The sequence below is a fragment of the Opisthorchis viverrini genome (genome assembly GCF_000715545.1).
Source record: "Opisthorchis viverrini unplaced genomic scaffold opera_v5_194, whole genome shotgun sequence".
Taxonomy (NCBI): Eukaryota; Metazoa; Platyhelminthes; class Trematoda; order Opisthorchiida; family Opisthorchiidae; genus Opisthorchis; species Opisthorchis viverrini.
Genome location: NW_008751850.1, coordinates 8,987 through 22,730, shown reverse-complemented (window position 1 = coordinate 22,730; position 13,744 = coordinate 8,987). Strand labels below are relative to the sequence as shown.

General features: G+C 44.3%; 1 protein-coding gene across 1 annotated transcript in view; it reads right to left on the bottom strand.

Moving 5' to 3' along the window:
- Positions 1–10,404, bottom strand: part of T265_14433 (hypothetical protein) — a gene marked incomplete at both ends in the record, with an annotated part of 21,476 nt that extends 11,072 nt beyond the window's left edge. The window contains 2 exons of the mRNA XM_009173616.1: positions 2,915–3,079; positions 10,258–10,404. Of these exons, the coding sequence (XP_009171880.1) occupies positions 2,915–3,079; positions 10,258–10,404 (312 nt within the window). The remainder of the gene's footprint in view (positions 1–2,914; positions 3,080–10,257) is intronic.
- Between the last annotated feature and the right edge of the window lie 3,340 nt (positions 10,405–13,744).

The window sequence follows — 13,744 nt, the reverse complement described above, 5'->3', positions numbered from 1 at the left end:
AGAGCCAGAGACGGTCAAACAATGACTTGGCAGCGAAGTATGAAAGCCATTACCAGCAAACTCAGCTGCGCTGGTCATTGCTGTCTTCCTGGATAGGGATCCCGAGACGGGCCACATCAATGGCTAGAGACGTTGTCAGACATGGCCCAGTCGCGCCCTCAATGGCGCTCGTGCATTCAAGCTATTGCCTTCAATGCAAAGCTCCTTTTCCAACCAACCCCCCACTTGACAGCCCAGTGACAGTGCTGGATGTATGCAATGCGCAGCTACCTACCCCTCCCCTCCCCCAAATCATCGGTGAACGAAACTGCGGCAGCTACGACCACTATACGACGAGTACGCGGTTATTACAAAATGATGATGATGACCTGTCTTTGATGGCAGATACAGGCGACTATTTGTTCTTTTCTCTGTATATATTCATGGTCTGACTCGATGTGATCAGCTATCTTTATCGTTACTGTTTTTTAGTGAAGAGTCCTAGAGGATGAAAGCACAAATCTGATGGATCACAATTAAAAAATGTTTGACTGTGGTCCCTCACGTCAATCGGGGATAAATACAACGCGATGGAATTGTTCTCTGGACGGGGTTTGCGTCTTTGTGGTGACCGTGAATGAAATTCCATTAAAGCATTCATGTTAATTACGTTGAGTTGCCATCGGTACTGAAGCATGAAAAGATGTGTCTCGGTGGAGTCTGCGTTTGGCTCCGTATTTGCTAGGCCATCGTTTTGGCAAAGATGGAAGTTTACCTCGCGTTGACGTTTTTAGATTTATCCCTTGAAAAGGACACCCCTCAAGATGTCATAAAGCGTCCGGGAACCTAGGTTTATTGTACCGTAACTTTTCCTCTTAGCTACGACTGTCCCCTGTAATGGCTTTGGGCGTTCTTCAAAACGTATGAAGCAGCAGTCCGACGAATCCTTCATGAACGTGAATAAGACTACGACCATCCATGAGGAAATCTCAAAGGAGTCATCTGCCATTACCGATTGACACTTGACGATTCAATCGTGGACATCTCCCGAAACGACATCAACTGGCGCCCCCTACCTGCGTTGATATGGAAGTTGAGTCCTTCTGGTTTTTATCCGACGGTATAGTTGGAGATGCTAGCATTCGGAATTTCCGGAACAGCACCAATTTCGTAAATAATAACAGTCTTACCATGTTCCCCTGTCCGATTCACTACTTGGCTATTTGCTCAACCGGTCTAAAAACCTGAACGCTATTGGTTTGTCAGTATGCAAAGTGGGAGAAGGCAATTGAACTCTGATTTGAACTGTCCCGCTATGAACAACACAAACAAGGGATGGAGAGAGCAACTAGTGTGTAGATGATTGTCTACCTGGAATTGACATTTTATACTGTTCACGAACAGAGGAACTTTTCCATTGGTGGAGAAACGATTTGAGGCTGTTTTCGAGAAATAAATTCACTTGCAAATCAATTTGGTTTTCACGGAGACTCAACCTGAATCTCTCGTATATGATACTCTACAACTGAAGGTGGTGCACACAGGCCGCCTCATGATTCAGTTGGCACGATATTCGAAATATCGCAGTATATTTTCACGAGGGAAACTACTCCCAAATGGGACTGTTTTCAAGTAGAACATAAGGTTGACGGAAACTCGGAGACTGCGCCCACCTGATGAGCCTCAAGAAGGGCGAAACCGGTCGTGGACTGTCGAAGAGTTTCCGCAACCTTGTTAGTAGTCTCCCTTATGAAAACTTCAGGCTGTCTTCGACAAATACTCAGATTTGCACACGAAGTTGGTTTCGAGAAGATACTCAACCGAATCCAGCTGAATCTAAGGCTTAAACCGGAATAAAGTAAAACATAAGGCTGAAGGAAACTCGGGGACGTCGCCCTCCTGATGAGCTTCAAGAAGGCGGGAAGCCGTCATAGGCTATCGAACGGTTTTCAGCAACCTTATGAGTAGTGTGTTACGGGTATAAGGTTTCAGACTATCTTCTTTTCTGGACTAAAGCCGTCGTGTGTTAACAAATCACTCATTTATCAATCTCAATGTGTATGTAGGAGGTAAAACGCCACAAGCATGGATGAGAAATTCTTTCCGAAATTATTTTTGAAACCCGGCACAACATGCGTTTGTCGATTTGAAGCTACAACTCGAACATAAGCGAAGTCACGTGGACAGCTTCCACAATTTTGAGTTCATAGAGTTTTAGCTGCAAAAGTGAAATGCTGCGCAACATAACATGTGTGTGACCCTGCCCGAAAAAAAGCATCGAAAAACGAGGACAAAATTGACACACGAAACAGCCGCTAACTTGACGCTCGACACAATTGGTTGTAAACCTGCAAGTGCGTTTAGAAAGCGACTGGACCGTATGACAAGATTACGATTAGTTAATATGTAAATAGAACAAAGTACGTAAATAATACATTTATGATGAGTGAATGAATTGTATCCACGATAATGCCTAGTGATTTGTTAGTAATTGATTCATTCTAGAGAGTTGGAATGGTGAACCTTGTTAGATTTATCGTTGCTGGTGCGGGAAACGAAAAGGTTACGAACTAGATTGAATAGCAGAATGTGACAGACGGTCACTATAAGTTGAGAACGTCACTTGAACCGTTGGTGGAATCATCACAAACAGTGTTACTGGTTTAGAGAGTGGCGTTTCATCCAAAACTGGTTGGTCGCACGCGCACGCGAGATGATAGATGACTATGAAACAGCTGCCGCCAAATTAATCCCCTTCTGCTGGTGTGACCTTGAAAAACGTGCTATTAGTAACGTTTCAACTCGACAACAAAGCATGTCAGGAGCGCGTGCATGTAGGCTGGCAGCTTGTGTGGGTTTATCAGCCGTTATAAAAAATTATAAATGTGATTAGATGCCTCGTCACCAGGACAAACAAAAAAAACTGTTCGCTTACGTCAACCAGTTGGTCAAGATAGGCATTGTCGCTTAGTAGCTTCTTTCGCTCTATCGAATACAGTTCCACGCGTTCTTCCAACAAGGCGTTCTCCTCCAACAAACACTGGATATCATTTTGACCAAATTGAATAGACGGCTGCATGTGTGTGGAACCACTCAGTAACTAAAAGAATAAGGGAAAATAATAGGGGAAAATGACATACTACGTATCCTGCACATCTCATATTTTGACAACCGAAAATTCCTGGTACTCTAGAGACGATGAATTTTTCCAGTCAAAAGTTTTCACGTTGCTGATCATTCCTCGGGGCGAGATCGCCTAAGTGGTAAGAGCACAAATTTACTGACCGGAAGGTCCGTGGTTCGAACCCGACCTCTGCCGCTCGACTTCCCCTGTCTAGACTTGAGCAACCTGGCAGTATCCCAGCCTTCGTGCAACCTTCGGGTGACACGAGGCACCGAAAGGTTGCTACAGCTGATCACTTTCTTCATTCCTCGTATGTTATGAGAACCTGTGCCAAGCATGCATATCATGAGTTAAAAACGAACATTAAACAGGCTTCAAAATTCGCTGTGAAATCACACCTCATCTACACCATAGTACTGGTATACTAATTTTTTTATCACAAGATCGGCCAATCGTGGAAATCAGATCCCTCAAATTCAGTGTAAAGTTTACTGCTCTCTATCACCTCACCAGTCAGTCACCTTGTCTACCTCTCACAAACATCATTCAATGAAGGTGGTCATAGCGGCGATACACATCGTATCTAGTACTGACATATCAAAATCGGAAAGCGGCCTTGGATAAGCCAAGTTGGCACGTGACTGGGTGGTTGTCAATCCAAGTAGAATCATTAACAAAAACTGGGGTTGGGGAGCTGGAAATCCCAACCCGACCGAAGGTCGCAGCATTCCTGGACATCCAATCAGGTGAAAAATACTTGGAACCGATTGAGTAGTCATTGTTTTCGAAAACGTTTGGTGACAATCGGTAGATTTATTGCTGGGCAAAGTTTCGTTTTTGACACAAGCTTCTTCAGCGGTTCAAATCGAGGTTGCTAACAGACTTCAAGAAATAGGATACCAAGTAAGTTTGATTAGGCGTCAACTAAGGAAGAAATTGGCTCCAGTATCTAGACCCAGTAAAGAATGGATTGGCACAGCAGTCATTCTATATAAATCAGGAACACCACAGATTATTCGAACACTGTTGGACTTAGCCAACATTCGAGTGCGCAGGAGGGAGGGAAAAACGCTACGCACTGTTTTGGTACATTTGAAAGACCCCCTGCCGGTTGAAACGACTAGGGACTGTGTGTATGAAATTAGCCGCAACGATTGCACTAAGGTGTACATAGGACAAACTGCTATGGAATCGCGCACCAGAATTGGTGAGCATAAAAGAACACCACCAAGGAATGAAAAGTTTGATTAGGCGTCAACTAAGGAAGAAATTGGTTCCAGTATCTAGACCCAGTAAAGAATGGATTGGCACAGCAGTCATTCTATATAAATCAGGAACACCACAGATTATTCGAACACTGTTGGACTTAGCCAACATTCGAGTAGCTGCGCAGGAGGGAAAAACGCTACGCACTGTTTTGGTACACTTGAAAGATCCCCTGCCGGTTGAAACGACTAGGGACTGTGTGTATGAAATTAGCCGCAACGATTGCACTAAGGTGTACATAGGACAAACTGCTATGGAATCGCGCACCAGAATTGGTGAGCATAAAAGAACACCACCAAGGAATGAAATGGAATGCGAGCGTATGGAAAGCGGTCTTAGATAAGCCGAGTTAACACGTGATTGTGTGGTTGTTAACCCACGTAGAATCATAAGCAAAAACCGGGGAGTGGGGGTGGGAATCACTACCCGACCGAAAGTCACAGCATCCCTCTCACACAACTATCTTAGCACTAGCTCACCCACACAGATTGACAGAAGGTTCAAACGACGTTCAAGAGGGCCCATCAAATCGACCGAACTAGAAGAACTAGACCCTAGGCTGGACCCGAACACATGTAGGTTCCCCCATCGGCCCAACACTTGTTCAACCACTCTAACATACTAAAATCCCTCGGCCGTCACCCAACAGAGATTTAGCTTGACTTAGCTGATTGGTTCTCCTTCCACCTTAAGTCTCGACCAACCTCGGAACCTATTCAGTTGGCCTGACGAAGCTTTTGTGTCAAAAGCGAAACGTTGCCCAGCAATAAATCTACCGATTGTCACAAAACTTTTTTTCAAAAACGATCATTCAATTCAGCCAGTACACAATTCCTTCCTGTTCCCATTTAAACCAACCAAACGTTTGGGGCCGGTGACGTTAGGCACCGGAAGGCTGTAAATGCAAACACTCGCTGGTTGGCCGTGAATCCTCAGCAGACAAGCTGATGTACCGTCAATGTGACTGGGTTTAGTAGATGACAAAACCGTCTTTGTATGTAACAAGGATGTTCGAATCACTTAGTGGTTACTAATGCTCGTATTATATCAGGCGGTAGATGACAAGCACTCTTGTCCGGGTGGGAAGCATCGTCTTGACACTTGTTCATCACTTTCGCTATTTCTTTCCTGCCTGGAATCAAAGCTACAAGATCTGTGACTACTCGCCTACTTTTCCAGAACTACTTCACTGTATCCTTTTTAATTCTAATTATCTTGTTTGGATTCGTCCAAACCAAACTGAAGCTCCTTTTGGGGGTCGCTGTCTTCACAGTCTTTTTTTATTACTCTCCACTCTCTCCAGTGCACCTAAACTTACGTCCCCCTTGAGTGTCATGATTGCCACAACAGACTTCAGCATCAGTGTTGACCATGGCACTTCATGGGTGATGCTGCAGCAAGGTTTATTTTCTCCTAATAAGAGACCAAGGGTGGAAAAGAAATAGATGGTACGCTAGCCCAATCCAGACTGCGTGAACACCACTAACACAATGCAACGTTCCAAGCCAAGCGCGATAAAAACTTCAGGCCAACTCTATCATGGGAGTTAAATAGCACCAAAGAACTAAAACTTTCACAATCCTTTTTCAACCCTTCTGTCAAGTCATCTTACAGTTTGAGACATACTGAAGTGGGGAGAGTAGACAAAACTGGTCTCGGTAGATGAGGACTCGGCATAAGTTGAATATTGCCAAGCACAGGTTCTTGAAGTGCCTGCTGCTTTTAGAAAAGGTTTTGAATCGATTGAGAAATTGAGAAGTCATCGTTTCAGAAGAGTTTAGTAACAATTTTTTGGACAACGTAGTGATTACAAAGGCAAATAAAGGTAAGGCTACTGTTGTCATGAATAAGAATTATTATTTACAGTAGGTTAAGCAACACCTAGCTGAGGGTCCTTACGGAGGGAGATCGGTAATGTGCATATTACATCTATGATGAATAGCAGTGAAGCCGAAGTTGGGGGATTTTCGCGGTCCATGATAAACCACTTAGGGCAAGGTAACAAGTATCGATTGTACCCCAAAAGGGAAATCCAACCACGACTTTATGGCCTTCCAAAAATCCATAAACCAGATGTCCCGGTGAGACCGATAGTAGACGGAATAGGTTCCCCACCGCACGAACTGGCCAGATTCTTGGCCGGTATTTTAAAGCCCCTCACTGGGAAATCTAGTACTTACATTAAGAATTCACATGATTTCGCCACCGAAGTAGCGGGTGTCACTGTTGAACCAGATGACATCCTTGTAGGTTTCGATGTGAATTCGTTATAGACAATTGTGCCAAAAGGGGACTCTTTAGAAATAGCCAAGCGACTGCTATTAGTGGACACCACCCTTTCAGAACGGACACAGCTCACGGTGGATGAAATAGTGGAAGGCATAAAAGCATGTATGAATCTGACCCACTTCGTTTTTGACTCAGTGATTGATACTCAAGAACAAGGTCTAGCAATGGGATCTCCAATATCCCCGCTTTTGGCAAATATATTTATGGAAGAATTTGAACAGAGAGCTTTAGCCGGAGTCCCACACCCACCAAAGATATTCTGGTGGTATGTAGATGACACTTTCGTCGTGATGAAACGAAACAGGTAAGTGGGTTTTACAACTATCTGAGTGAACTGAGTCTACACATCAAATTTAGTATGAAAACAGTCAACCTCGGGTACCTTGGCCTTTTAAGACAGCATGAAACATGAGGTCTGGGGGAAACAGTTTTGAACTACTCGTCTGCCGATCCGAAGTCGGCATTCGCCAGTATTGCGCCATCAATGTTTAGGTGTGTAAGGGCCTCGTGCACAGAAGAAGCTGATCGGACAGCGGCCCAAATTGAAGTAAAGAACAAACTTCGGGGTTTTCGATATCCTGCTAGCTTGATTAAGCGTCAATTGCGAAGGGTGTTGGTACTGGTAGCGAAAATCAACAGGAAATGGATCGGGACCGCTGTTATTCCATATAAATCAGGGACATCGGAGGTCATTCGAAGGATTCTAAAGACAGCTAACATAAGAGTAGTTTTCCAGAGGGGCAACACTTTGCGCTCTGCACTGGTGCCTCCCGGCAAACAGAACCAGGGCCTTTTTAAAAAATTAAGTGTAAGGACTGCACCAGGTTCTATCTAGGACAGACAGCCAGTGAAAGTGAAGTAGAAAAACAAGCCGGCGGCAGAGAAACGAAGATGAATGTCGAGCGTAACTGAAAGACTAGGCAATTGCGGAAGACGCACTGGACACGGGACATAAAATAGACTTGGAATGTCGAGGTTTTGAGGCGAGGAGTACGGTTCGCGTCACAGAGACTGATAGATGAGGCGGTAGAAATCGCCAAGCATCCCAGTGTTAACAGAATAGAAGGCGTGGACCTGGCAAGCACGTGGAGAACGGTCTTGAGTCACGTGTTGGTGTGCGATTATCAGAGAGAGAGAGTAGTCATCATCTGGATTCCACTCAACCTTACCCACCTCCCCTCTCCCTAAATAAATTGTTGCATTCACATGGCCGCGAAGACCAAGGAAAAACTACCAATGTCACCCGAGGTGAATCATCAATTGAAGCACCCTGAAGTGGAATACTAGGAACAAAAACAGGTCGGAAGTAATTTGAAACTCCTCCAACCCATCACTTCAAGATTTTGGCAACCACACTAGCCAAAAAGAGCCGTTAACTGACACTCAACACTGATCTAGTGTGATAATCTGAAAAGGACTGACTTATTGATTGGTTCCCTGTCTGTCTTACAACCTGGCCAATTTCGTGGCCCGATGAAACTTTTGTGTAAAAAGCGAAACGTTGCCGAAAACTACCGATTATTTATCAAGCTCTTCTGAAACGATGCCTCCTGCCTTGTTACGAAATTCCCCAGGGCTATCCAAGACAATTCGAGGTGGTTAAAAACCTGGAAACGCCTGGAAACCGATTGAGTAGTCACCATTTTCGGAAAAGTTTGGTGACAATCGGTAGATTTATTGCTGGGCAACGTTTCGCTTTTGACGCACAAGCTTCGTCAGGTCAAGTAACTAGGTTACGACGTTGGTCGAGATTTAAGATGGAAGAACTAACCAGCTGAGTCAGGCTAAATCTGTATTAAGAATCGGCCAANTGAGGCGGTAGAAATCGCCAAGCATCCCAGTGTTAACAGAATAGAAGGCGTGGACCTGGCAAGCACGTGGAGAACGGCCTTGAGTCACGTGTTGGTGTGCGATTATCAGAGAGAGAGAGAGTAGTCATCATCTGGATTCCACTCAACCTTACCCACAACCCCTCCCCCTAAATAAACTGTCGCATTCACATGGCCGCGAATGCCAAGGAAAATCTACCAGTGTCACCCGACGTGAATCATCAATTGAAGCACCCTGAAGTGGAATACTAGGAACAAAAACAGGTCGGAAGTAATTTGAAACTCCTCCAACCCATCACTTCAAGATTTTGGCAACCACACTAGCCAAAAAGAGCCGTTAACTGACACTCAACACTGATCTAGTGTGATAATCTGAAGAGGACTGACTTATTGATTGGTTCCCTGTCTGTCTTACAACCTGGCCAATTTCGTGGCCCGATGAAACTTTTGTGTAAAAAGCGAAACGTTGCCAAAAACTACCGATTATTTACCAAGCTCTTCTGAAACGATGCCTCCTGCCTTGTTACGAAATTCCCCAGGGCTATCCAAGACAATTCGAGGTGGTTAAAAACCTGGAAACGCCTGGAAACCGATTGAGTAGTCACCATTTTCGGAAAAGTTTGGTGACAATCGGTTGATTTATTGCTGGGCAACGTTTCGCTTTTGACGCACAAGCTTCGTCAGGTCAAGTAACTAGGTTACGACGTTGGTCGAGATTTAAGATGGAAGGAGAACCAACCAGCTGAGTCAGGCTAAATCTGTATTAAGAATCGGCCAAAGGAATTTGTGTGCCAGGGCGGATGTCAAGCTGATGGGACTTTTGTCCGCCTGTGTGGATGACCTCGTGCTACGATGGTTGTTTAAGGGAAAGCGGTTCCACGAACGGTGAACAGGTTGGGATTTCCACCCTCTGCTTAATTATTCTGCGTACAGTGGCCACCTCACAGCGTCACGTGTCAACTCCGCTTATCTAAGACAACTCTCCATATGCTCGTCACTTCTACACTCTGTATTCTATTCACGCTGTGATGCTTGGCGATTTCCACCGCCTCGGCCATTAACCGCTGTGGTGTGAATCTCAGTTTTCGTCTTAAAACCTCTACATTCCGCAGACGTATTCTGTCCCGTGTCTAACGCATGCACCGCCATCACTGAGTCCTCGACCAGCGCTTTGTATCCACCCGCATTCCTCGGTGGTTTGTTTATCTTTCTATTATACTCGCCAATTCTGGTGTGCAGTTTCCTGAGTGTTTGTCCTACGTAAACCTTAGTACAATCGTTGCATTTAACTTTTACACACAGTCCCTAGTCCTCTCAGCCGGCAGGGGATCTTTCAATTGCACCAAAACTGAGCGTAGCGTTTCTTCCTTTCTGAAAAGCTACTCGAATGTCGGCTAAGTTCAACAGTCTTCGAATAACCTCCGATAATCCTGCTGTGCCGATCCATTCCTCACTGGGTCTTGATACTGGAGTCAATGCTCGTACGCATTGCACGTGCAGGCCTGATGAGATTAGCAACCCATCTGGTTATGAGTTTGCATGCAACGTACGTCAAGTTAAAATCAACACTGTGAAAGATGAGTCAATCGATCGACTTGCGAAATTACCTGATGGAAATGAGGAAGTTTAAAACAAAGACATGACAATCATCGACCACAGGGAGTATTCAAAATAACTTTGGATTTATCTCCAACACCCATAAATTTACAAAAAGCGAAAAAAAATGACGCAACCTGAGTTTTGCGGTAGATTAAACAGCAGATAACTCACGCTGTAATCAGTAAATTTCTCCGTTGGTTTCATCCGTAGAAACTCGCCACAGTGTTCTAGTTGATGATGCTGTGTTCCACTTTCTTCATCAATACCAGACACTTTTCGAAGAGTCTTCGAAAGCTCCGACTTGATTTGCTGTGTTTTCTGGAAGAGGGATTTAGTTGTTTAGTATAACATTAAAATATTAGCTAAGAGATGGAACTTTATGTGATCACGTGTTTTCCGTTATTCATCTTCCGGGCGTCAGACATAATGAGAGCGAATCAATCAGTGTGAGGCAAACGTGGAGTAGGAAAATCCGCATGCCAATGAGGTCAAAGGTCACCTCGAACGCAGTTATCATTGTCTGGATTGTATGTGAGATATGGCTTGATGTATTATATTCAGGTCGGCGTAATCTCCCGGTTGACGAAGCCCTTGCTATCCCACTTCTCACACAGAAGTGCACAGAGAGGATTTGTGCAATCTTTGTAATGTACTACCCATAAGGTTGCTGAAAACCGCCGACAGGCCCACGACCGGTTTCACCCTTTTTGGGGCTCATCAAGTAGGCATAGTCCCCGGGTTTCCGTCAACCTTATGTTCTAATTGAAACAAAATCGCACGAAATTAGCGAATATACATTCATTGGCAAAATACTTTGGTTTTTTCGAGAGACTCACCTGGAACCCAGCTGAATCTCTCGCTTGTCATGTCCAAATTACCCAGCTGGACTGTCCCAACGTTTATCTTTCATCTTTCAATAACACAAACCAGGTCATTTCTCCTAGATAACGCAGGCAATCAGCTCTATGTTAGATGACACGCTTCGCTCTGACTGACATGCAGATTTTCCTACCCCAACGTTCGCCTTTTATTACATTCGACCCTACTTATGACTTGAGTAACTGAAAACGCGTTCATCTAGCGTTCTCTTTTCCGATGTCTATATTCATATATCAAGTTGGGCCCAGCAACAATCAGACAGGAATGATTTATAACCCGTACGTCTCTAAGGGCTTATAAGAAGTACATCCTCCAATACAACTTGTCGACAACGTTACCCAATACAAACTGAAAGATCAATTACGGATGAGTGCGGAACATTTTGACGTAGGGGGCCCCGGCAGTGGCCGCGCTCTCACGTGACACGTCTGGTAATAAACGATTGGTTGTCGCAATCGGATTGAGGTTGATCAGCTGTTGCTCAACAGCTCAACACTGATTTGCCAACCACAAGGCAAATCACACTCGATGAGCATGACATGGTAACTGTTCGGAAGTCAAAAATGCTTTCTTATTTGGATTTAGGAGAGCAAAACAACGCTGTTAGCGGAGGCACTAAAACACATGCGTAAATTTTGTCGAAAAGATTGCCTTTTCTTGGTTGAGTACACACCGACCAATTTACTCAAGTCAGTAATTCCATAACAGCGTGAAGCACTATGCCTGTCCATCAGTCGTGGGGCTAACTGAAATCGGTACAGCTTTCCGCCTCACAGGGAAAAGGGACATCGACAAAAGTGTGACTCCCTTCGCAAAGCTTTTCAATCAGCCATGGATATCGCGGCTTTCAAACCCGGAATAGCTGTACTCCGCATAAACCGCGTGCGGAGGTAACCTCTAAGTGACCTCTAAGTAACCTAACCCCTCCCCCAGCCTATAGGCAAATCTAACGTTAGAACCAAACGGAAAACTCTAGTGGACAATTGAACAATTACAATCGCTCATTAGCATTCATTTGTGTCCAAATCTTTCAAATCTGATCATATACCCCAAATCAGGTTGCACGATACTTTCTTCCGTAAAACCCAAGTTCCTTTTCTTACTACAACCTGTAGGCTGTATGGCCAAAATTTGTGTAAAAAGGACTAGTCTTGCAAGTAGTATCGGACGCCTGAATGAAATTCGCGTACCCCCAACAAATAGCAGTTATCTATCTGTTCTCATAGGAACAATGCCAAGTTGTGTCTACACTTGGTATCTGCTAGTTTAGATGAACAAAGTGAAAAGCTGGTTGCATATTACAAGAGTTCCTCAGCGAATATGCACTTGTCATCAGGGGACCTGTCAAAACTTGGTTTAAAAGCAACAAAATAACTTCAACTCATTTAGAACTGTACAAGGAACTTTTGGCGTCGTTTGAAAGAGTATCCCACAATCACAAGTGAACACATGAAAGTAACAGTGTGTTCGATGACGGACGTTCGTCTTTGAGTGCTTACCTTCCAGGAGCAATCGTCGTAAGTGGAATTGATTGCCGTTATCGCTTCCAAAGTAGAGGGTGGTTGGGTGTTTCTAAACAAAAGACGAATATAGAATGGCGACCTGTGAGTCCAAACTACATATTTTGGGTCATGGAAAACACTTAATTTGGTGGGCTTACTTCACTTCACACACCCTTGCTATCGGTAATACGCTCTAGCTACAACACGCTCCTCGCGAAGGTAAACCACTACTCCGACTGAACTAGTCAGTCCGTACTTAGCTCTGGAAATTGTTTTTCGTAGATACATTTGTAAAAAAAAACCTAGAGTCCCAAGGGACATAGAGTTTGTTAAATCAGTTAAGTGGAGTCGTGCGGACACAAAGAACTAGTTCGCAAAGATGGTGACAGTGCTTTCAGTGGAATTTTTGGGAATAGTTTAGACCTAGTAGTGATCTCTTCGGCTACTACAACCGAGTTGTGACGGGTCACCTTGTAAATGTTGGCAATTCTGCCTAAATTCCATCCAGTGTGCTCTAAAACAACAAAACATTGTGAATAAGTCAATAGCCTAACTAATGGAGCTGAACTCCCGCCTGCATGGATTGATACAGAATGGACGAGGTATGTTTGCCCTCCAAACGAGGAGTCTGAATGCACAAAACACGAAAGGAACGACATTTCTGGCGGTAAATCCTTCTCACGAATTAGGGCGGATAACAACCAATTTGATGAAACGATTGCGGCATCGATGTTTCAGGAGACACAGTAAAGCTGTTTGAACGCAAGTCAATGGGAACAACTCAATTACCTTCACATTCGCGTGTGGTGCGAATAGCACTCTCGCTCGAATACACTGAATCACTCAAAGTTAGAACATACCAAGCGCCTTGAAGGTTGGTTCGCGCCACACAACTGAGAGACATACAACCTCTATTCTTATCAACAACTATTCGAAGTTACACCCTGGGGCAATTTAAGTGCACTAAATATCTCGAAACGAGGCCACTCCGACTTCTTTCGTAACATGGTCACGTGACAGATGCACCCAGTAAACACGTTTTCTTTCAAGCAATTAACCCAACACAATCAAATCGTTCACCAAGTCGTCTGTCTTTTTATACTGTTCACATGTGGTTTCAGTAGCCTGCTGAAGGCTGACCAAGATGTCATGGAAAGCCATTCTGAATTCCCGCCCATATTCAGTAACATACCTCCTGCTTCGAAAAACACACTCATTTGCATACAAGTTTGGATCTCAAAGTAGGTTTACCTGAAACCCAGCGTAATATTTCGCTC